General features: G+C 33.2%; 2 protein-coding genes across 5 annotated transcripts in view; one reads left to right on the forward strand and one right to left on the reverse strand.

Moving 5' to 3' along the window:
* LOC125051649 (parapinopsin-like) overlaps positions 1-13,091 on the forward strand; it is a 48,942-nt gene extending 35,851 nt beyond the window's left edge. Inside the window, exons 5-8 of the mRNA XM_047652139.1 lie at positions 5,019-5,151; positions 10,147-10,293; positions 11,227-11,316; positions 11,381-13,091. Coding sequence (XP_047508095.1) covers positions 5,019-5,151; positions 10,147-10,293; positions 11,227-11,316; positions 11,381-11,893 — 883 coding nt within the window. The 3' untranslated portion in view covers positions 11,894-13,091. The remainder of the gene's footprint in view (positions 1-5,018; positions 5,152-10,146; positions 10,294-11,226; positions 11,317-11,380) is intronic.
* Positions 13,092-16,760: 3,669 nt separating this feature from the next.
* Positions 16,761-26,013, reverse strand: part of LOC125051636 (disheveled-associated activator of morphogenesis 1) — a 119,246-nt gene continuing 109,993 nt past the window's right edge. For all 4 annotated transcript variants that reach the window (XM_047652115.1, XM_047652113.1, XM_047652112.1 and 1 more), the window contains 11 exons: positions 25,519-25,668; positions 23,945-24,100; positions 23,062-23,136; positions 22,343-22,660; positions 21,555-21,694; positions 20,721-20,882; positions 19,862-20,041; positions 19,308-19,431; positions 18,699-18,944; positions 18,160-18,342; positions 16,761-17,967 (listed from right to left, as the gene is read on the reverse strand). In XM_047652115.1, coding sequence (XP_047508071.1) covers positions 17,665-17,967; positions 18,160-18,342; positions 18,699-18,944; positions 19,308-19,431; positions 19,862-20,041; positions 20,721-20,882; positions 21,555-21,694; positions 22,343-22,660; positions 23,062-23,136; positions 23,945-24,100; positions 25,519-25,668 — 2,037 coding nt within the window. In that variant the 3' untranslated portion in view covers positions 16,761-17,664. The remainder of the gene's footprint in view (positions 17,968-18,159; positions 18,343-18,698; positions 18,945-19,307; positions 19,432-19,861; positions 20,042-20,720; positions 20,883-21,554; positions 21,695-22,342; positions 22,661-23,061; positions 23,137-23,944; positions 24,101-25,518; positions 25,669-26,013) is intronic.

A 26,013-nucleotide genomic window follows, 5' to 3' on the forward strand; every position in this document is an offset into this window, starting at 1 on the left:
ATTTATCAAGTCTAAATCTTTAGATTTCCGAGACTTAGAGGGAAGGAAAAAGGAAGATTATGTTAGGAATTTAATGACTTTAACTGTCATTAAAATATTAAAAGTGTCGAAAATTAATACAAATTATTTTTTTTTTTTTTTTTCTTCGATAAAAAAATACGTGGCATTTTAATTTACAATTCGTCATTTGAGATTTCAATAAATTATTTTGCATAAAATATAAAACCTAATATCTCATAAATTCTCTTTCCGAAATTTTTATTTAAAAAATAGAATTTCTATATGGTAATTCACCCTTCTTACTCTCTCTCCAACGGTCTCAATCGCTCACTCCCTTTTCTTCGACAAAAACGCTGCACATCTTTGTGACGTTTTCGTAAAAAATTACCCTCATGCGCCTAAAGAAGTTTCACTTCAAAAATTTGTAACTGATAAATGAAACTATTGTTACTATACTTAATAATAATAATAAGGTCACTTTAATTCCATACTGTTAATAATGACATATCAAATGGGTGTTAGTTTTGTTATTATAGTATTAGTCTACGTTAGTAATTATTATTTCCAGTAACTATACTTATTATAGGTAAATTAAATTGTACATATTTCATAATTAATTGATAACTTAGTAAAAAAACTTATTGTTAAAAATATTTAATATGCCTTGTAAAAACATATTAAATTAAATACATTTCATAACCTAGTTATTGAAATAAAAATTTCGCAAAAACAGATCAAGGCAAATTACAGACAATATTGCAAAAGTTTTACAACTTTATAAAGATTGGATCTTTTCGGAACTTAGATCATAAGATCGGATTAGGACCACTGGTTAAGAGGGTATTATTGTTCGGAAAGAGCGAGCTTTCATCTCTCAGCCCGTAATCCATCGCGCTATTCAAGTATGGATAAACCACGAACGCTGCAAATTATTTCTGTTTTCCTCCACCGCTATATCGCTAGAAGGAAAACCTTTGTTTGCATATATTTAGTATAATTTTGCTTTTATTTTTGACATTAAAATTATAATCCCCATTTAAAGCATTGTGTCATCTTAGCAGCTGAGTTTCATCATCGGACGTCAAGGCAAAATACAAAATACCATCCGTATCACCTCGACGTCCGTCGTTCCACAACAGAGCGTTTTCTAAGGCAGTTTTTGCCGCGCACCACCACTATGTGGAACCAGCTGCCCACAGAAGTATTTCCGAACCAATTCGACTTAGGGTCCTTCAAGAAAAGAGCGTACCAATTCCTGAAAGGCCGGCAACGCACTTGCGAGCCTTCTGGCATTGTGAGTGTCCATGGGCGGCGGTACCTGATGTATCACTTAACATCAGGTGAGCCTCCTGCCCGTTTGCCTCCTATTACATAAAAAAAAAAATCTAAACACAGAACATAAATGTACTTATGTAACTAAAAACTTGAATGTAACTAAAAATATGAAATTATTATAATTTTAATTTAATCTGAGATATTTTTTTTTGTTTTATTCAATAATTTTTTCAATACAATCAAAAAATTGCCTGAGCACATTTATATTGTACCTAGCTGTACAAATCTTGTATCGAAGCCATTTTCCTTTTTCTTCGGCCAGAATTTGAAAGTGGAACTGCTGACAAACTAGTGATTTTCTGTGCCTGACACACACCGATTTTTTGGTTTCCCCACGATCTTTTCCTTCACCGTACGAGCGAGTGTTCAATGCGCACATAGCCATAAAGTCCATTGGTGCACAGGGAATCGAACGTACGACCCCAGGAATGAGAGTCGTACGTTGAAACTCTGCTCGGGCGAATACAAGCGCATATTCTAGTGTAAAATAATCATTCACCAGTTGACATATAAACTTTAATTTCCTAGTCGTAATTAAAACCCTTGAACACAATGGCCGATAATTATTTTCCTTTGTTTTCAGAGTTCAATCACAATATTAGAAAATACCTACACACAGAAAGAGCCTCGGGTCTTGAATTCCGATTTTAATTTATATCTTCTACTCACCCGAGCTAACATACAAACGGAAATAAAATAATGTACACGCGAATTAATTACGCTTATAACTTGACATTTCGTATATGTATGAATTTAAAAATAATGTAATATCATGTTATATCATAATTTTGTACCGTTTGCCACTTTGTGATTCAAAAGTGATTTGATTTGAGAACTGGCATAGCACGTCAATTTTTGGGTACAATTGTTTGTCATATGCCAAATTTTTCTCCTCTGTATATTTAACATGAGCAGAGTTGGCCTAGTAGCTTCAGAAGTGACTCTTATCCTTGAGGTCGTAGGGTCGATCCCCAGCTCTGCACCAATGGACTTTCTTTCTATGTGCGCATTTAACATTTGCTAGAACGTGAAGGAAAACATCGTGAGGAAACCGGCATGACTTGGACCCAAAAAGTCGATGGCGTGTGTTTTCACAGTTGATCACCTACTTGCCTATTAGATTGACAAATGATCATGAAACAGATACAGAAATCTGAGGCCCATACCTAAAAAGGTTGTCGCGCTTTTTTTATTTAACACGAGAAAAATATATTTAACAAGTCGACTTATCACAAATGTGTCACCCCGTGTGTGATTCTTGGTGTAATCAGTAGTCAAATCTCACAAATAACTTTTTGAAACTCATCTACATATTTTAAAATTATAGATATTTGGAACTGGTAAAAGAGAGACCAAATATAAAGCCTTGTACGTGATATGTATTTTGGTTACCTTATTTTGAAGCTGGGGAAAGTATAATTTGCTAATAAGAAGCGAAAAGTCTTATACAGAATGTTTAACAAAATTGCGAAGCGTGGAATTTATTGCTGAACTGGAATATTTAAAAAAGAACTCACTTTAACCTAACATAATAATTGTAGAACTTTTTGTGAGCTTTTTACGTAACATTTGGCGCCACAACTTCTAGAGTAACGGAGTATCTATAACCTAATTTGGCAATTCATGTGTATAAAAACGAATAATTCCATGCAGAAATATATTTCTAAGACCATAAAACATGTTTAATAATGAAGTAAGAAAAATACCATTTTCATCGATATTCAATAAAAACAAAGAAATTTTTCATTGAGGGTTGGTAGATAAAATAATACACCAGACGCTTTTAATATGCTTTAGCAAATGTAAGCTTCGTTTTTAAATTTTATTAGCTTTCTGCAAGTTAAGTGAGTAAATTACCATCTCTGCATTTATCTAGAATCTTAATTAGTTTAACTAAGAACTAATTAAAATATCTCTTTGTAATTCATTTCTACGTAAGTGAATAGTGGTTTTATATTTTGTAGTTGCTATTTTAAACAAAAGGTGATGCAAGAAACATGTTTTTGAAATCGTAGGAAATTTCATTTTCCGTCGTCTTTACCGCATTGTTTTACACGTACTATGTCTCGCTGGAAATAATATATAGTATTGAAGTGTAGATTAAAAAGCAAAAATTGAATGGGTGCAATCCTATTAAAAACTAGTTAACTGGTACTAGCAATAGTAGCAGATTTATTATACAAATTACATAATTTCAAGATTTATTTCCCTAGGCAGGAATCAAAGTAGGAAATAATAATTATAATTGTGATCAAATGTAGGAAAGCAAAGATGAAACAAAAATTGAATTTACTCATATAGAAATGTTCATGTATGAATGTAAAGAATGATATGATGATATGAATTTTTAATAAAGATTCCTTTAGTTATAGTTATTGTAATAATACTAATTTTTAACTATATTTGGGTTTTATTGAAAAAAGGACTCGAGACAAAGTCGTTAGTTCTACTATCAAAATATCATAGTAAAACTTATAAAAACATTAAACATTAATTTGAATAGTTTAATTTTTAATTAAAAATTAAAACATAGATTTTGAAAAATAACGTTCAATCCGCTAAATACAAAACTTTATTAATTCATTTTATTTTGTCTAAAATATCGAAATTTCATTTTTCGTTTCGAAATTACATATTAACTCTTCATTTTTCTATTAATGTCCCGAGCATATTATGCAACGTTGACAAACATCGCAGTACAAATGTGACATTGTGCTTTACATAAAGGATTTGTTTCACATTAGCTCTAGTCTTGCATTAGCCTCGGGATACAAAAGCTTTTCCATTTTCTACACTAATGAAAAGTCAAGTAAACAGGGATTTACATTTCAATGTTGTTTCAAATTTAGTCATATCGCTTGTCGCGAACCAGATAACCTGGAGTAGGTGGTTGTCGGCACGGTGGAAGGCAAAAGGCCGTGGGGAAAAGATCGACCTGTAGATGTCAAAAAAAATCAAAATCATTTATACATATAGGTAACACAATCATTCTCGCATAAAGTACAGAGATATCACTAGCAGGCACCTAACAGACTGGAACTAAAAAATAGGGGTTGATGGTAGAGGGGTTGTGTGTATTTTTAGATGTTGTATCATAAAAAAATGAAAAAAATAAATAAATAAAAAAATAATTGGGGTCGACAACCCTTATCACTTAGGGGTTTGAAATATAGATAGTAGCCGACTTACTGAATATGCATAAAAAATTTCATAAGTTTTGGGGGAGTATGGGAACGAACATTGTGACACGAGAATTTTATATATTAGACTATAAGGGTCGATGTAGGGAATTAAGTAAACACTTCCATCTCGTACTATGATATCTCGTGCATATTTAAAGTACATTTCTCTTATAGACTAAAGCGTAACATATACGTATGTTATAGGTAATTTATTTTATACTGACACCTTATGAAGAAGAACTGAATTACGAAAGGAAATCTATCTTTCAAAAAATCTAATTTTTAGTTTTACAATTTTAATGTGATTCTTACATTAGTTTAATTAAGTGAAGTTTGTTTATACGACTTTTAATTAAATGTTTCTTGGATGAAAAGATAACGTTGTAAATTTACTTTGTAGTTCTACTAGTCTCTGACTGTTATTTCTGTCTACTTTTTGTCTAAAAAGACGCGAGAAGAACTTTATGTAATGAATTTAATCAAAAATATAATTTGTTTCAGCTGCTCCGTGAACTGGCACGAGCAATCAATGAACACACTCACATACATACTGTTCCTGTTCGCAATGGGCCAGATCGTACCGTTGTCTGTCATCACCTTTAGCTACGTCAACATCATCAGGACAATGAAGAGGGTATGTATTATTCGACTGTTCAATAAACAAAATCCAAGGCCAATCGACACCTAACAGGTGTGGTACATTAGACTTTTAATAACAGCAAATGGAGGCTCATCTGATGATAATTAGTGTAATATGTATTATAGTGATGCCCATGGACAATCACATTGCCAGAAGGCTCGCAAATGCGTTGCCGGCCTTTTAAGAATTGGTACGCTCGTGATGGAACCTAAGTCGAATTGGTTTGGAAATATTTCAGTGGACAGCTGATGCCACATGGTGGTGGTGCGCGACAAAAACTGCCTTAAAAACGGTCAGTTGTGGAACGACGGATGTTGGTGATAGGGATTCGTATTCTGCCTTGAGGTCCGGTGATGAGAGGTTGCAGGTATTAATCTGAACCTCTCGTTTCCGAAACCCTTATACTATGGCTAATAAATTGGCTTCATAAAGGCTGTTGATTTATGAATAGTACACAAATAGCATCGAAATGTGAGCGTTTAAATGTGCCCCTATTTCCAAATAATTTGCAACTACGTTCAGGTACGTCATGTAGCAAATATCAAAAGTCAAAGCGTTATCAAAACGAACAAATATTTGAATGAAATTGACAAACATGATTTTAAAATGTTTTTTCTTTATAAATAACTCATCATTAATGCTGGTATGGCATTATATCAGTAATTCTAAGACCCACCAACTGGCACTATGGTTGATTACGTAAATACTTGGTATTTCGTGCTTTTTGTATGTTGATATGTATGATAGAGCTTGATTGTTCCTCTCTACACATCGTCGCATTCAATGGACCCACTGAGAAAAGCAGTGGGATCATCATTGAGATTGCTACGTCCACGCTTAAACTCGTTAAACAAATTGTCAATAGTGGCACGAGATGGGGCTTCATTGAGAAATACTAATCGCAGCCTATCATAGCTTTGTTGTTGAGTAAGCCCACAACGAAAGTCATAGTAAATCATTGACCAAAAATTTTCTCGCGTTAGGTTCATTTTCACGTGTAACAAGAGTTTTAGATTTGCCGCCAATTCACAAAAACAAATGACAAATGAATGCAATATTAGGTTACCAAAGAGTTCTAAAATTGAAAATCAAAACAGTTTTCACTTGCAATGTTTCTAACTGGTTCCAGTTCCAGTTCTAAACATTTTCAGTGTTACCCACGTTACATATGTTATAGATTGAAATTTTCTGGTGTTCTGGTTCACAGCATGGATTTTAAACTAAATTTAAAATTACATTTTTTTAAATATAATTTTAAATTTTTTAACAACATTTTATTCCAGCAATTATATAACTCGACATTGCGAAACTTTTACGGAATCGTGGTTAGCAAGACTCGGTCTTACAAGAAGTTTAGTTTCAACTTTCTTGCTTGGTTTAGTTGTGAATCTAAGATATATTTCAGTGAACGACTCTAAGTGGAAGTCGCGACTGTTTGTTCTATGATAATCATTGCATTTAATGTTTAGTGCTATGCAATAAAGCGAACGAATAATTAATCAGTTTAATTACAATTAACTTTGGTAGTCAGAATGAAAGTCTCATTTGATATTCTTGCAATCATACAAGTATAAGCTCCAATATAACTAACAGGATCTGTAATTTAAATTGGTATGTTCAATGGACCGGGGACTGATGCATTATGATCCTTGCCAACTACAACTAGAATTAGTCCTCACTAATTAGCGTTATTAACCGTAATATTGTTGCTTTGTGTTCTTATTTGTTAATACGTTTCCAAGTGCAAGTACGATACGGTAAATATACACAATACCATAACAATTAAAAGTAACAATAGCAAAAAATCATTCTACTAATTGTAAGTATGTAGTATAAGTAGGGAATACAATTCCGATCTAGCGGGATCGGGATCTCGCGCACATTTTTCAAGATCAATACGGAAGCATAACATGACGAGATCTCGTAGGATTAACGAGAATAGTAGTAGAAGTGGCAGTATCAGAAAAAGAAAATCAAGATAAATGGAATATATCAATGATTGCAGAGGATTTATAAACATGGATTTACAAACATGATGATTTGTTTTGATCTTAAATTTTCATCGTGTTTTCGAAAGCTACTCGAGATCTCGCAAGATTGTAGATCTCAAATGATCGATCTTGACTCGAAATTACATTTCCGAAGTATTAGTTTCTGAACTCTGAAGTTGTGCTTGCGAACATTGCTAATGGTGCCTACTACACAAGCAGTGGTCGTACGATTTCCCGTCCATACCAAGTAGTGACTTGTGGTGGCAATGGCGGTGCTAAATCATGTTTGCTGTGATATAATTATTAATTTTAACCATAGTTCACTTTGATGCACTGTTTGCGTTTTATTATATTATGTGCTATTCCTGCTCATATGCTCATGTCATCTCATTGCCTTAGCTGTCTTCCCTTGCTCTTCTTTCAAGCCCTAGGATATCTTTGGCGATTAAAAAGAGTGGCGGAGAGTTTATTGTCAGTTTTTCTCTTCCGTTCTACGCCCTTGATTTGAGAACTGGCAGTAAATGTAAAATTATAATAATTTCATATATTTATTTTTGACGTTCATAAGTGTACATTTTGTTACCTTGAATAAATGGTTTTTGAATTTACCTTCTTTGTAAATATTTTAAATTAATATTATACATGTTTTACGTCCTTAAATTAAGTTTATGTAAAAGTTGTGATGTACATTTTAATAGGATGGTCTAAATCTAGATGAAACTAACCCTAATTAATAGATTCCGCCTGACAACTAAACAACCAGAATACTGAGGATTTAAACTAATTTACCGACGTAATTTAGAATTAGTTCATACTGTATCACGATCCAAGGCAATTTAAACAGTTTTGTACATTAATTAAAGTCCTTTAAGCACAAGTTTACTTCTATCTACATACGTTGTAGTGGGTTTTAGAGAAGAATATAGGAATATTGAAATTGAGTCCAATGTAGAGACTTGTTAAGCAGTACTAAGCCACAATATTAGCGGAATATGTGATTTCTCGAATCTAGGCTATTATTAATATTAAATTAAATTGATCTATTAATACTCGAGAAAGCAGGCCTATGAAGTCTGTTCTGCCCAGATTGCGATTCCTCTTTCCGTAGTTCAAGTGATTCATGCTCAACATGCCCAGCAAAAACGCAGATAAGTATTATTAGTGATGTTATTAAATTAAAGTTTTCTTATATTTATAATATTATTGACTACCACTGAACAATAACTACAATTAATATTATTTTTATGACTTACTACTAAATATAATTCTTTTTACACCATTAAACAAATCTTTACAAATAATCAAGTACTTAACAATTAACTGGATTGGTAATAAAATCATTTTAATCCAACTATATATAATTATCAAAGAACGCAATAAACTAACTAAAGATTTGTTGAGAACAACTTAGGCTAGTATTACTTATACACTTTTAAAAACTTATGACACTATTTATTCTACTGCGGAACTCAGATGTCAGAAACCTCCTTGTCAGCACCACACTTGAGGCGCTAACCATAAAGCTGTTCCCTCCGTAATTGGTGTTGACTTTTGGTATATACAAAAGGTGCACCTGTGTTAGTGAACTTAGTTGAAATATTCTCGGATAAACACAAACAGTGCTACTGTATAAATTATGTCTTTGACTTTCTCATATTTATAAAAAGCGCTCTCTTGTAATATCATTGCATTAACATATCAATCATTTAATTAAATTCAACTTACACTAGTATTTAGTTGAGTTGGTCTTTGTATTTTCATGTTTAACGTTTTTAAATGTACATGATGTACACGAAATGAACATTTATAGTTTGTTTAATAGATTATTTTTGGAATCGGTCGAGTAGTTTGAGTTTAATCTTTACCAAAATATAAATCTCTCTTGTATATTAAGTACAGCCCTGCGATTCTGTAACTCACTTTTCGAACTCACACACACAGCGGTTTTCGCATCGGCGGTCGCTCTCAAATCCGTCGTGAAGCAGTCATTTTATGATTTGGCATTCTGATAAACAATAAACTACAAGTTCCCACCTTTTCAGAATGCCAAATCATAAAATGACTGCTTCACGACTGATTTGAGAGCGACCGCCGATGCGAAAACCGCTGTGTGAGTTCGAAAAGTGAGTTACAGAATCGCAGGGCTGATAACGAACAACATAGTAAGATTTTACTCACACGAAACGTGAAACACTTTTCCATACTAATTGTTTGGCGACCATAGCACACCCTCGTCACTTTCGTTATATGCGATTTATGGATCTAAAATATGCCTGTTTAATATATATTTTCTTCGGTGTATTATATATGTAGCGCACATACACACGCCGTGTAATGTACCTACTACTCCATGCACTCCACTAGATACGAACGTACAACGTAAAAACGGGTTCATTAAAACCGAATAACCTGCACTAAATCATGCGTCATCATTATCAAAAACACTATACGTACAATTATATGTAATGGAAAAGATTCCAGTTTTAACCAGATTTATTACTTCATGCAGAACAAATTTAATAACTGGAATATTTTCAACACATTAATATCTGATAAGTGGAATTCATTTGAAAAAGCGAACTAAAAAGCCGTTGAAGAATACATTAATTGGAGCTATAAAATATTTTATATTTGGAGTCTTCTACGAAATAATAAGTATTACTGTATCACAGTATTGTAGTATTTCAAAGGAATTATTCATTTCAATGAATTTTCAATGCTTTGATAATATAGCATTAACCTCGTGATTTTATTCGCCAGCTTTGATCTGAATAAAATATACGCTTCTCTTAATAGGGACAGGTACAATCATTCAATGTCATAAATAATACCTGTTAAATACCTTCTTATAGATACTAAATGTATAATCATTGTTTTATTGTTGTAGTAGACAATATAAAACAAACTATTTCAATGTGAATGAATGAAAATTTGTGTAAACATTAGGACCCTTCATAGCAATTATTTATTAAATAAATCAATTTGTTTTTGTCCACAGAATTCGCAAAGACTCGGTCGAGTTCGCGTGAGTCGCGCCGAATCACGGGCGACCGCAATGGTTTTCATAATGATCATCTCATTCACTGTTGCTTGGACACCGTATTCACTATTTGCTCTTATGGAGCAATTCGCCTCGGAAGGCATTGTAAGTATAACCACCTGAACCTGTAAATGTGCTGCCTGTCCTTGTAGCAATACAGCTGAAGAGACGATGTTACATGTTCCGACCGACTGTCCAATGTATGGATACGACAGTTATAACACTGAACAAGCTATGGGCATAAAAGTAACAGAGACAAATTTAAAGCAAATAATGTTCAACATTAGGTTATGAGGCATCTTTTTGGAATTTGCTGTAAAGGTCATACAAACGTTGTTAAAAGAAATTGGTAGAAGTGTTTATTTAATACCGACGACTACATTAGTCGGGGAATCATCTAGAAAACATTAAAAAGGTATAACCATAATTTTTAAAGTCTTGTTTAACGTGCAATCTATAATTTAAAATGTAAGGAATGTCTGAGAGATAAATTCAAGCAAATTAATATACCTTTCCCTCGCAATATATTTATGAAAATATTTTCTATGTATACAAAAATAGTGATAAGTTTACTAGGATAGAACATACGCACAATGTTAATACTCGGAACAAACGCAGGCTGCAATTTCCCCGTACTAGACTATCTAAAGTTACTAATTCTTTTTTGGGAAAAGGGATACTCTTCTTTATTAAAATGGGATTTTATCTCTGCCTTTTAATAAACTTAAGAAATGTATTAAAGAAAAGCTGTGTAAAAAGGCTTACTATAAAGTTAACGATTATCTAGTTGATAAAAGGGCCTGGTCATAGTACTTCTAATAATTTGCGATATTTGTTTTAAAAGAAGTGTTCTTTGATAATTTGCTATTTTAAAAGAGTACCGAAAGTTTTTTACGCCGGCTTTTTCTCTCGGTCCTCTGTCTTCTTTGCCGAAGAGTAGGGATGCCTACCTATTCAAATTTAATGACGTGGAATAAGTGATACCTGTATCGGATATTCCATAATAAACAAATTTATTTAATTTTTTTACATTTTCAGATTTCTCCCGGGGCTGGAGTGATTCCAGCACTAGTAGCCAAGAGCTCTATCTGTTACGACCCCCTCATATACGTCGGCATGAATACTCAAGTAAGTTTAGTCCTATTATCAGATCAATGTTTACTATGTCTTGTTAATATCACTTAATTTTCAGTTTCGGCAATCAATCAAGAGAATATTTGGCGTTCATTCAAAATGTCAATCTCCAGCCACCAAAGGATACAACACTGCTATTTCACCGGCGCATAAATTATCCGCTTTTAATGATATCACAGTTCGATTCAACACATCAGATACAAATTTACCCAGCACTCCCAAAAAACTAAAAGACAGAGCACAAAACAATGACGAATCAGATTTGTCAAATGATTCCAATCGCTTCCCGAATAAAATGGAACTAGGAACAATACAAGAAACAAAAACCATCTCGGACTGCGAGAGATCAGCTGACACGGCTTACGACGAAGATAGCAGTAAGAAGATAGACTCTGACCATTCTCCAACTCTAATAATAGACAAGGAACGTCTGATATTTACCAAAAGAAAAAATGAAAATCTTGCTTCAAGCGATGATAGCACGTCGTCAAAGGGGCTGTTTAAAGAGACAATAGTTAGTCAGTTTATTGATAAAGACAGTGTTAAACTGGAGAAAAATTGTAACGTGTAGCTAGATTATCAATATAATTTCGAGGGAACAAAGATTTAGCACAATTATACGCTGTAGTAGAAATATAAATATTGTTATGTTTAGAGAAGTTTGCCTGAACGAAAGAGTATTTTTAAATGAATGAAGGATCTGTGATAGAAGTTAACAGTGCCAATTTAAACGACGTGTATAGTATTTTTCTAAAAACGAATTTATGCGTAGCGTAATTGTAACATATACTAAGTACTTTTTGGATACAAACACATCATCACATCATACACAACGCAAATCTATAAGCAACCCACTAAACGCACTTCCTTCGCCCAACGCTTTTTCTCCTACAGATGCCCTTTCATCTTTAACCACTGTCTTAAAAACAAAATATTCACTAACATTTCAGAATTCACATTACATACATTCACTAAAAATCTTAAACAACATCTCGTCAACCTGCCGTATGCTGATACTGAAAATATTTTTATTGTGCAAAATAGATGAATTATAAATTGTGTTATGTAGAAATTATTGTCAATTACATACAGTTAACAAGACTGGCTGCCCACAACACAGGGAATCCCAGTGCACTTTAATTGTATAATCTCAATACACAGCCATTTAAATTACACACAATTAAAGAGAGCTATCATAGTTTACTTTATCTCACATAATGTCAAAATCTGAATTAATAAGTATATCTCCACGTGTAATAACTGAACGTTACGGTATGAACTTTCTTCAACAGAAATCAACCCTTTTTGTCCATTTATTTTATTTTACTGTCTAAAAGTTTTTTTTTTTAATTTGTCGCGAGAATTCTGAAGTTAGTACAGTATCGCATTCAACTACTATTTTTGTTAAAAATTAAATACATATTTTCATAATTAGACAATACGTATGAATATAAATATCTAGCCTAAAAGACGATATACAAATATTACAAATTTATGATTGCTTTATATATTCTAATATAATATATTTTATGAATTATCATATTATTAAACTCATGGTCTGGTGTTTGATTATAAATGGAATGGAATTCCAATATTTGCTCCATTACTTCACGTTTATGGATTTAGGGGTTCGAGGATGTCGAGCCGTGCCGAAATTAACTTACCTACATAAAAATCGATCAAGTTAAGGCACATTTTTAGTTATAGCACTATAACAAAAGTCAAATCTTATTTATTCATGTAGGTGACACAATGTACAGTTATGAACGAAAAAAGAAATATACATTAAATGCTTCTAATTTTACATTAACTTCCAGTTCTCAAATCAATTGCGTAGAACGGAAGAGAAGAACTGGCAATAAACTCTCCGCCACTCTTTTTAATCGCCAAGTTTTTTGTTTAACACAACGTTTGTAAGGAGCTGCAACCATTACACCATGTTCCACATGACATCTTAAGTAATTAATAATAATACCTAACATAAATTAAAAACAAAGATTTGTCCTCTATCAGCAGGAGGCATGGTGAAATAGGAGCTCGCACTTACATAGTCGAAACAACTAACATCACCGCATACACGAATTCAAGTACGACCAGTCACCTAAACCGCTATCGTATAGATTTATTTCTATACATTCAAACACAATAACACACATTATGTATAACAACAAATAATGATGGTCTCAAATGTAATTAGTTTTCCTTTTTGAGGCACTTTCGGATATTCGTTATGCCTAATTTCGTAAAAATATCTGAACTTATATAATCCGTCCATTATCAACTATATAGAATTGATCTATGTACTCGACGGTATAACGGCATGAAGGCGGATTACTATGATTTAATAAAAAGCGTGAATTCATGAAAAATCAAAAAGCCATTAAGCCCCAACAAAAAAAAGGATTATCGTAAGGGTATTTGATATGTTCTATTAAAGAAAATTTGTAAGTTCTTATTATGTTACAAAAAAAACTTATTCGCTAAATTTGTACTCTAAAATATCGTTATGAATTATGATAATTGAATATTGTAAGTTTTATAAAATATTTGTCTATTTCTTGGATATTTGAGGCTTAAATAAATCAATTTTATAATTAAGAAAGTTTTACGAATTGTGTCCAGCTAGGATAACTTATGAGATATTCTTGAAACTATAAATAAAGCATTTTTGCTAATGGCTGTTTTTTATTTTACATATAGTTATATCATATAATATCAAGATCCTTCCTTTTTCCTCTTGGTTGTCCTGAGAAATGAAGCCGGAAGTAACCACACATGACATGTCGTAATACTTCCTTGTTCTTACTAAACTTAGGCGAGTTTCTTGGCAGACTGAATATATACATTTTGAGATGATAGCGTTTATATGAAATTACTTTTTAAGTGCAGTCTATAACCACAATTACTCTGAGTAGATTTAATTGATCTAAGTATGTGATGTTTGAATTAAAAACAATAAATGATCATGAAACAGATACAGTAATCATAACCATACGTAATTTTAATCGAAGTAATTACATAACAATGTAGGGCACATAATAGGATTATTTGGGACTATATCATTAATTGACATAAATAAGAAAGATTAAGAGATAGTGGCTTCCTTTGCGTCGGGTATTAAATCGCGTAACGAAGCTCGCGTTCTTCAAATATCATTATACCCTTTAATTACAATTAGGAAAAAATTGTTTCATTAAAACAGAAACACGACGCCGAATCCGTCATAATGAACGTTAGCTTGTGTTTCGTAATTAACAATACGTTTTGTAATTAAATAAATTCTGTGATTTTACGAAATGTTATGTAAGCATTTAATTGACTTTCGGGTGAAAAATAAATCACCAATTCACGTAATAAAACTGCTGTATATAAGAGCAATTTTGGCCTAGTTAAGTGTGTGATTATTACGCTGATCAATCAATATTTGGGTGCAATTAAAATAGCTGCTTGAATGCAAACTGCGTAAATGGATGGTCCGTCGTACACTTATTTCATAACCATAGGTGTCCGGCTATGTATATATGTATCTAGTGTGGACTAAGTTTCCGCCCTAGACGCCCATTTAATCAGTTATGTGTAGTCCTGGCTAATCAAGCAACTCTATTTCTAGAAGCTCAAAAGTTTCATGGGCACTTCGCAGGCTTCACGGAAAGAAGATCCGGCTATTAGAAATGTATAATGTATTTCTATACATTATACATATTCTTACATATAATGTATTTCTATACATTAGACATATTCTTATGTCGGCTATAAATTTAAAATATTGACTACTATAATAATTACTGAATATATAATGAAAGGCGCAAGAATTGTTGTGTTCAACTGTGAATGGACAAACGGACACAACATGACGTAACACTACGTGTTAGCCAAGAGATAGGGTTGATAAATTTTGATTTTGACAAATTGATAAAGTTCGTGACGGACGATAATCAACGCAATTGACACATAGAGTGCCACAAACTTTTTCTGACAGGTAAGAGCGTCGCTGTCATGGATTTAAGTAAGGGGAATAATTTGAAGTCATGCAGGCTATCTTAATCATTTATTGAAATGTCTTAATAAAACAATGCTAGCATCTAGAAAATAAAGTTTTAGGCTTAAATAAATGCGACACAAACTTAGGAACACCTGGTATGATAGGTTTGTTACCTGTACTATTAATATAATATATTTTAAGCTACAATCGGAACCGTTCGATAATTAAAACTTTTCTATTGTAATTAAATGCAAGGATTAAAATAAATACATTTTAGTTGGATTTTTATTAGATTTTGGTAGATAGTGAAATTATTTATTGTACGCACCAGGAAATTACAGAAAATAAACAATGACAGTCTGCCATTTCAAAAATATGGCGACAGTGGTACCAATTTAAGCCGCCGGCCAAAAAAAGAGTATTACTAAAGAATTCCATAACAAATTAGGCCATAGACACACTAATTAAGATACTAAAAATATCATAAATCTACTGTTACAATAGGGAATTTAGCTGTCGTAATAAATCAAATAAAACACACAATAATTTTCAATTTTATTTAAATAATCTATTCACTGTATTATATATTATACGCTTAAGCAATACTGAACAAAATAATAAACATTTACAAGACAAAACTATAGTTATTTTAATAAATAATTGAATTCCATGTCACGGTAACAGATTATTAATTAATATTTACATTTAAAACTAAACAGAATCACTATTAATCTCATTATGTAAGATTAAAGAATATTGTATAATTATATCAAAAACGTTGAAGTTAATATTCAAAATTATTCCACCGTTAGGCGAAGGACTCAATTCCAAGCCTTCACAATTCCAATATTTCCACACCAGAATATTCCCCCAAGTTTCTATATGAAGGTATGGAACAGACCACATACTTCATTCTTGTGTGATTTTCCATTTTAATAAAGATATTCCAATTTCTATTGTCAATAACACTCAATATAAGAAACAATTATTAATCTACAGCCTAGACTAGCAATTGTCCTATTTTTATTAATCCATTACATAAAACCTTTATGGCTTTATGCGAGTCACAAGTCAACAAGCATAGATAGTAGAATGTATCACTGACATTGACAGGTTGAAAGAGGGCACTCCGTGAGTTTGACAATCTTCACAGTAGCTGGTTCACAAATTGATAACTTCCCTCTTCTATTTAGGGTGTTGGTTAAAAAAAGATCTTGGTAGAGCTACAGGGCCTTACTCTTTGAATAAATCTTTTACGTCAGAGCTATTGGGCAGTACGATGCCTAAAGTGAACTCGGTGAAAGTGAATTTCAATGTAATCTTTAAGTACTGGCGTTAAAATCATTGTCAAACTCATAGATAACATAGCTGCTTTGATATAAATTAAAATGGGATAGTTATTGCCTCGTATTACGGTATATTTTACAATATACGGCCATACATTTTATTTTCTTTAAAAACTTACTTATTTCAAATCTCTATGGCTATTCGATCCCTCTTTCACTTGTCAATACAACTCTTCTCTATAGTCTATGTTATACGAAATCAATCTGAGCAAATACCAATTATAAAGAAACTCTATATCAAATCTTTTGCTGTGTTAAAATGAGCAAAAAAAACAATGGAATCAATACAGTCTTAATAATTGTTCAGTCAGTATGAAAATTTATAAAAACGTATAAAACGGGGTCTGGTTTTGATTGATGTATCCACGAAATCAATGTCCCAATTAAAATATTGGCAATAACGAAGTTTCCAATCATCAATTTCAATATTTCGTAACGATTAAAAATTCCGCCAACACAAATAAAAAATTAATCTAATATATCACTTGTATAAGATTACACTGATCCCAAAAGGTAAATTCAAATCCATTACAAAATCCATTTTCACAAAATTCCTAAACGCTACGATCAAAACTTTTCTTACATAATATATTATAATGGGAATATATATTTCGTTAAGTCACTGGTGTAAATTTACGTCAAACAGCCTTTTATGGATCTCAGACATAATTCTGTTAATAGGCCGCCAATACTTTTGGTCAACAAATTTAAATCAGTTATCAGTCTACTCGGCATTCATTCCATTATGAGAATACCTTTATATATACAACACATGCATTAATACATTTCCAACTGTCTTAGTCAATTAATAATACAATACAGAATACGTTGATAATACATTCCAGAATAATACAAAACAGAACGTGTTGAAACAATTCCAAATATTGCAATACTTCGTTTTACAATGCAGATCTCTGGCAAATTATAAGACTGTCTTAGTCAAGATCCATACGATATGTGGTAATACAATACAGAATACGTCGATAATACGTTCCAGAATAATACAAAACAGTCTTAGCGTTTTTGCCTTTCTCTCGAGTCCTCCCTACAAATGCCTCTAGGTGGGGAATCACGTCCTTTGTGACTAGCTTTTGACGTCTTCCTGGATCTTTTGAACTTCGCGACGTCATCTCCGAATACGTCACCGGTCCTCAAAGCTGAGATGAGGTCATCGAACTCACCCTTTTGGCCGTTTGTGAGGGTTCCGTCACGTGAGGTGTCGCCGTTCGCGTGTCCGTTGCAGTCCTTACCGAGGGATTTGCCGACAGAACCGAGCAGGCTTGAGCCCTGTTTACGCTCCATTGTACGTTTTTTAAGCTGAAAGTATTAAATTTATTAAAAAAAAATTTTTCTAGTCTCGAAGTTTTAAACTAATAAAATACAATCCCTAAAATTTTCCTTTTTTTACATAAAATATTTGTATTTTATTTTTTTATTCATATAATATATTAAATAATCAAGTATATAATCATGAATATATCAAATTTTTTTGTATCTCCCTTAACTTACCTCCTGTTCATGTCGAGTTCTCCTCTCCTCTTCATCCCGTCTCCTCCTGGTAGCATCACATTCAGCCCTTGCTTCCACCAGCTGTGTTAAGAAGCTGTCCAAAGCTCCGAACAACAATTCAGGCGACGCTGATGGCTCTTCGCCGAACGCGTGCGCACACGCTTCTAAACGGCTCTTCATGTCCTGAAAATTTATAAAAATAGTAACACATTTTTAATTATGGATTTTAATTATTGTAAAATTGATATTATTAAACACTAACACACAACGATCTAAAAGAAGTTGTATAAGAATAAAAAAAAAAAAAAACTTAATTATCTACTTTTTTTTTTATAAAACGAGGAAACGAGCTTGCGGGACGACCAAAAAGGGCAGTCTGCGCAGCCCATAGACACCCATGTTTAGTGGGTGCGTTACCGGCCTTTGAGGGAGGAGTAGATTCGCTTTTTGAACATTTGGAGGTCGTATCTTTGAGGGAAGACCCCGGGAGCCGATTCCACAGTTCGGCTACAAAAAAAATCTAAAAAATAAGACAATACCTGGAAAAGATCCTCAAGTTGCGTAAACGAGCATACAGCGTGCGCGTGGAAGTCCCTCATGACAGACAAAAATGCGTCGTGGGACTGCGCAGGCGCAGGCAACGAAGCGTGGTACTCCAACTCACGGGAAACTTCGCGAAGACCTGTTCTTAGAGCACTGACATCCTTCTCCAACTGCTCGATGCAGACTTTGGCTGCTGCTCTTACATGGGGTAAGTCTTCTTCTAGTAGGAGAACATCTTTGAACTGAAAAAAATGTTTTTATTAAAAACCTCTTTAAAGAGAACCTTTTTATCAAGGCGAGTAACCAATTTCATAAATTAACTATCTCAAAAGTTTTTAATTAAAGTTCTTTGAAGTGGAAGTTTCTAGATTCCAAATCCATCAAAATAATATTTTTTTCGCGTGTGAAGGTTCACTTTGTGTATAAAATGGAACCTTACTCAATTTCTACGAGAAAGATTCCTAATCCCTAAATAATAAAAAGATTTTGAGAATTGATGAATTGAAGAAATGAAGAAAATAATAGGAATTGAAGAATATTCCTAGAGCACAAAATATAGAAAAGAAGTTATTCTTAAATACCTAATGAAATTGAATAAGCATTACCTGTGTCTCCAGCATTTCCACAAGGTAGTGAAGGAGCGTGGTGTTTCTCGTTACACTCGACTTGGTATCAGCTAACTTGTTCAGAGAAGACAACCGGAAACCGGATGCATTGCCACGAGCACCGCTGACAAATATTTGTTACATAAATATTTCAAATGGGTGGAAATAAAAAAAAATCATTGACGCTACAACTTTTTTAGGTCTGAACCTCAGATTTCTGTATCTGTTTTCTGATAATTTATCAAACTAGAAGGCAAGTCGATCAGCCTTCTGTGCCTGACACACACCGTCGAATTTTTGAATCTATGGCGGTTTCCTACGCTGTTTTCCTACACCGTTCGAGCGAATGTTAAATGCGCACATAGAAAGAAAGTCCATTGGTGCACAGCCGGGGATCGAACCTCCGACCTCAAGGATGAGACTCGCACGCTGAGGCCACTAGGCCAACACTGCTCTGTTAGTGATAAGGCCGCCCTAATATATACTTACCTTCCAAATAGGATAGGGTTAATAAAGAAATAAAGCGAGTATTAAATATTATCATTGTAACTCACCGGTTCATATAATTTCCTAAAGCTAAAACGATTTCCAGAAGAGTCCTAAGTCTTCTAGAACGAGTCAGATCCCTAGCAGCACGAAGAACAACAGATGCGCGTGCGCTGGCTTCGGCCACCGCAGCCGAGAACTTCTTCTTGAATAGTAATGTTCGGACGCGTTGGTGATAATGAGGGATTCTGAATTGTAAAGCGACAAAAAATAATGATTTCTTTGAATAGAATTCGTTTGTTTAAGCATTCTTGATTGGCTAATTTAATAATTCCGTAGATAGGCTACAATAGATTGATTAAATCGGAACATTTGTATAAGTACTTATATACGTATGTACATTGTACATATATATATATACGTATGTACATTGTACATATATATATATACGTATGTACATTGTACATATACGGTTATTTAATTTGGATTTCGTATTGCCGTAATGCAGTTAGCTTTTTTAGCATCACATTTGAATAAAATAATAAAAGAAACGGGAAAAATGTCGTTTAGTAGTTTGGTTTTATATACTTTTTGTAGTGTGTACATAAAGGTAAAAAAATCGTTAAGGACGGATTTTATTAGGGTTGCAAAATACACTTACTTATATTACACGATATCATAAGGAAGTCAAAAAATAGATTGTTATAAAAACTATGCCTTATTGCCTTAACCCGTAAAGAATCGATTAAATCAACCATAGATCCAATCAAAAGCTATGGAAAGAATTTTTTACTAGCATCCTCAAATCAGCCGCTAACCTTAATCTATCATAAGGGAACAGTTACATACATAGATAGCCCCATCCATTCACTTTGAATTGTGCTGTGATACTTTGCTTTCAAACTAAGAAGAGTTTATTTAACTCACTTGGAAATCTCATAAAGAAACCGATCAGCTCTCGCCATGCTGTCCAGTTCGTCCTGGTGCTCCTCCAGTAAGGCGGCTTCTTCAGCACTGGGCGTAAACTTCAATAACTGCTCAACCATATCGATGGGTAATTGTTCTGAACTGTCCATTCGGAGGATTGCTCTGAAAGTGTAGTAAAACGCGCACTTAGCATATCACAATGCTGAATTTTCAAATTGAAATGATTTTCATTTGCAAATTTAAAACAGTAAAAATAATAATATGCTAACTGGGCAGATGTTTCTGCCACATATTAAGAAGAGAATATACATAAAATTTCGAAAGAACTGTGAATTTATTTTCCTTAAATTTGATGGCGTGTACGGGGAAACCCCCGTACTGATAGAGCAAGAATGCATTGGTTTGGGTATCCAGGCTATTAAGAGATTGGCTCAAAGAGCTGGCGTACACTTCTATAGGATACATAGATGCGAAATATGATCTTTGCTCCAAAATAAACAAATTTGCCGTAACCAGCCTCCTAATCCTAAAGTGCTAAACAATATTAGTTAAAAAGAAATAAACCTATTAGAAATATTATTTCTCCCCGCAGGTAACATAAAATGAATGTTTTTGGATAACTGAGGTAAAATCGTTAAGCATTAAATATAGCGGTAATAATAAAAGGCCAGCAGTGCACACGCGAGCCTTCTGGCAGGAGGAGTTTGGGGCGGCAGCATTACTTAACATCAGGTGAGCTTTCTGTCCGTTTCTATAAAAAAATATGTAGGGTTCCCGAAATTGATATTATTATCCTGAAAAGACAATTGCACATTGCAATTAGGTCAAACCTACCTGCATATTTCTTCATCGGACATCTTTAGTTTGGACAGCAATATGGTGCAGTTCTGAGCACGTCTTCCGTCTATCACTGACAAAATCTTCGTTCTCGGTTTAGAACCCAGTTGTCTAAGGTCTTCGACTGAGCCCTCGTTCTGAATTTCAGACAAACAATTTTATTAAAAGTATTTATTTTTAACAGGCATTAAGAAGAAACTCTTCTGCATAAACATTTCTTAACCATATCCTATCCTGCTCAATCGTGACTTATGTAATTCTTGTATTTCTTATTATTTTTATTGCATCGCAATTCATGACATTAGCTTTTTAGTTTGATTTATTAATATTACTATTGTATTATTTTTGATTAAGGTTCTATATTTTTTTTAGAGAAGATTTGGTTATGTACTTCTTGCACTTTATCCTTCATATTTTTTTTATATCATATTATTTAAGTTTTTTCCTTTACTAGGGTTGCCAGGAAGATATCGCTTGTTAGCTATAAGGCCACCCGATGCATCCCTTATAATTTTGATGTATTATGTTATTTGTTTTTCTATAAATATAAAACAGTATAAATATATAAAATAGAAACTTTTTCTAATAAAACAGGGAAAACATTTGATTTGTGTGTTTGTTTAAGTGTTTAATCAAATAATTTCACTTTTCCATATCCGAAATAAGGGTCACATATTATGTTTTGCAGTCAATATCACTAAGGTCAGTAAATAGTATCCATACAAACGTAAGAGATGAAAGACAAGATCTTACCATGCAAAAAGGAGAAAACACAAACACCCTACCTGAACTCCATTCTTCTGATAAGCGCAGAACATCTTGTCTATCGTGTGCAAATCAATCGCGTTGTACAATTTCGTATCATCCAACTCCTGCCAAATAGTTCCGTGTAACTTCGTATCGGGGAGTTTGCTCCAGTTGAAACTCTTCAAGGGATTTCCTGGTGTGGGCACGTTCTTCTTGGGCCTCGGAGCGGCCGGGGCCATGGGGGCAAGGGGAACAGGCGGCGGGGCGGGTGCGGAAGGAGGGGGGATGGAAATTATTGGAGGTGGGGGAGGAGGTGGGATGGAGCAAGTGATCACTGCGCTTTTGAGATTGCTGACCTGAAGAGAGGTACCACATTAGACATGATTCGGTACAGTTATTGGAAACAAATATAAGAAAGATTGGTATTCGAAAATACAGTCTTAACTCCCCGAAAGTGCTATAGTACCTGAAAGGCCGACAACGCACTTGTACTGGTATTCTAAAATACTATCTTCATTCCTCGAGAGTGCTACTTGAGAGGCCGACAACTCAATTGTACACTGGCGTTGCAGGTGTAGAGAAAAACACTAGTTTGCTATATATATGGAGATTTTGTAATAGTTAAATACTTTTTTTTAATAAATAACTACAAATTATACCATATAATTGTTGTACTACATTATTATACAAGATATTGCATATGGATTATATTTTTGAGCTTTTTCATGACAAATAATCTCCCATGTTTTTGACCTACCTTAGCATCATCAGGTATGCTTCCTTCGCTGACTAGTTTCTCAAATCTCGCACGTTCCGTTCTTTCTTGGTTCAACTGCAAAATTTTAATCAAAAATTCTATACAAATTCATACCAAAATTTGCACCCTAAAAAGATATTGCGTAGCTCACTTAATAGACGAGAAACTAAAGACCAAATCTGATGACTTTTAAAGGAATACTTTATTTCATTTCCTTCTGTATTCCTTCACACTTAAAGGTGGGGGACAAATCTGCAATTCTGCTAATATTTTTAAAAAGCTACAGATGTAGGTATTCAGTCCAATATTTATGTTGTTTTTTATAAATATTATTAAAAAGCTGCTAAAGTAGACACATTTTGAACTGAGTCGTCGGGCAATAAATGTCACTGACAGTAAGAATGTGCACGCACTCTGACTCCTGATTGGATGTTACGATTAAGGGTTGTTGTTTTTCTATAAATATAATTTTTTTTTGTTATGATACTCTTTACATTACTTACGCTTCGTTACGTAATATAGTGCGTACTTATACGCACTATATTACGTATACGCACACACACACATAATTTATTTTGTGTCATTTTACAAATTAAAAACTTTTATTTTCAGACAGCGAGCAATTATTCCTATTAATACTTAACATAATTTAGCATATCGATCGTACCTATACCGTTATCGATATGCACCTCTACAATTCTTACGCACATCACTACATCTCTCCATAAGACCTGTAGGTGCGAGCGATACAAACAGATAAAATGATTTATGATCCGAAGCCTTTGTTCATAATGCGACTACTATACTACTACAGTATGACGGGAACTCAAAAGCTGCAAAAGCCTCCAGCCCGTTTGTCCCTGTTTTAAAAAGCCAAGTCTACCTGTTGTTCCAACTGATGCGCCCTACAAGCACTCGCTCGGGCCCTTTCAGTACACTCCATGTGGGCCGCTGTTTCCTTCTCGAGGCGGTCTTTGAGGCGGCAGACCACACCTTCCAACTCTTCTCGCTCTTGGCTCTGCTGGTCCACTTGCTTCTCCTGTTAGTTCACATGCAGGTGAGGGGTTATATGATACGTGGGTGAAGAGGCTTTATTGCATTGTTAGAAATCTGACAAATTTTATCTCAGAATTTAAAGAATATTTCAAAGGTTTTTTTAATTCAATTTAAATAATATTTTGTTTGAAACATACAAAAAATTCTTTAAAATCACTTAAATTCATATTTGTATGGAATATACATATATCGTACATATCATATAATATGGTCGATTGCAAATATCTCTTCACCCACTCATATGAATATGAAAATGATTAATATTAAACCAACAATTCTTGCATTGCTTTATGGCTTTATGGTATTTTATTAATGGATTACTGAATGGAAACAATGTTTTCCATAACCTATGGGTTAATCCCATAAAAAATAATTATTTCTATTTTGCTAAAAGGCAAATTATTCGATATGTAACAATATTTTTCTGGTCTAAAAAAAATTCTGGCATTTATATTTTATCTTGTACATATTTTAATTGTGTGTTTTTTTGTAATATTTATGTGTACCCAAATTGTCATACATTTTAGATAAAAGAGTTTGTAACATATACCATAGATATAGTTATTATGTATGATGTGGTAAACTTTAATTAATAAATAAATAAACAATTCCAAATGATTAAATGTGTAAAAACAAAAAGAATCATCTTTATTTATTTATAAAACAATCCTGTCCTAACAGGTGACCCTTAATCGACAAGAATGCATAACCAACAAAGAAATTTACACACGAAACAACAAATTAATTAGGAATTTTCTTTTTTTAAAATACAAAATATTTACTAACAATAGAACTTTTGTCAGTTCACTCAACGGACCATAAAAAAGCTCCGTTAACTTATTCGTATTGTAAATTGATGTTTACAGATGGGAGATTTTTGAAGTTAGACTTCTTTAGGCGCATTATGAAAAATTTATGAGAGTGAAATTTTACGATGCGCGCGCACCGTGACACAAAATTAACAGAATGAAGTTGCCCACGGAAGATGCTACGGCATTAGACATAATTTAAAAACATCATTCGAATAATAATAGAATGTATGTTACACTTAATGTAAGAGAATAATAAAAAATATTTATTTATTTAATTTTTCAAATGTAAACTGAACTTTATTGACTATAATGACTCATTTTTCTAGTCTTTGATTATTTAATTGTAATTAATTATTTGCATGCAATCAAAAACTATTTTTAATAATGCCAAAGAAATATAACGTCTTACGCGCGTACATAAGTACACTCACCCTTTTTTTTAATAATCCTAAGAAATTTGGATTTCCTAATGTTTGGTATCGAAGTAATTTTGATGTATTGAATGTTTTTTTTTAAGAAATCGCAATAATTGTTAAAACCACAATTCCACCATAATGGATAAAAATGAAAAAAAAATCCTCCATCCTACCTTCTTAGCAAGGTCCGTTGCCAGGTCGACATTTTCCTTTTCAAGATTTTCGGCTTTGGTCCGAGCAGCTACAAGTTCCTCTTCTTTCGCGAGCAAGTGTACGATTTCGGCAACATTTATTTCCAGTGGAGCTACATCTGGGTCATAGAGCTGGAAGAAATAAAAAATAAAGTCAATTTCTCTTTTTTTTATTAACCTGCAAAGTGAATTTTATGTTAGTTAATCTTGTGTTTAAAAAATATAAATTTTCAATCATAATCCTCTTATTCGTAAAAACGAAATCAGTCAAATTTCATACATACTATAATTTTCTTCCGTTTGGGTTTTTAGATTAGTTTTGTTTTATTATTAAAAAAAAATATTATTATTAAAATATTTTCAAAAATTTCCCTTTTCGCGTTGCAGAGGTTTTTTAAGCGAAAATTACACAAACAATTACAATTATCGTAGGAAATCAATCCTAAGAGAACTATTAAGTAAAATTTATAACAACCC

The sequence above is a fragment of the Pieris napi genome, chromosome 8 (assembly GCF_905475465.1).
Source record: "Pieris napi chromosome 8, ilPieNapi1.2, whole genome shotgun sequence".
In the NCBI taxonomy this organism is placed as follows: domain Eukaryota; kingdom Metazoa; phylum Arthropoda; class Insecta; order Lepidoptera; family Pieridae; genus Pieris; species Pieris napi.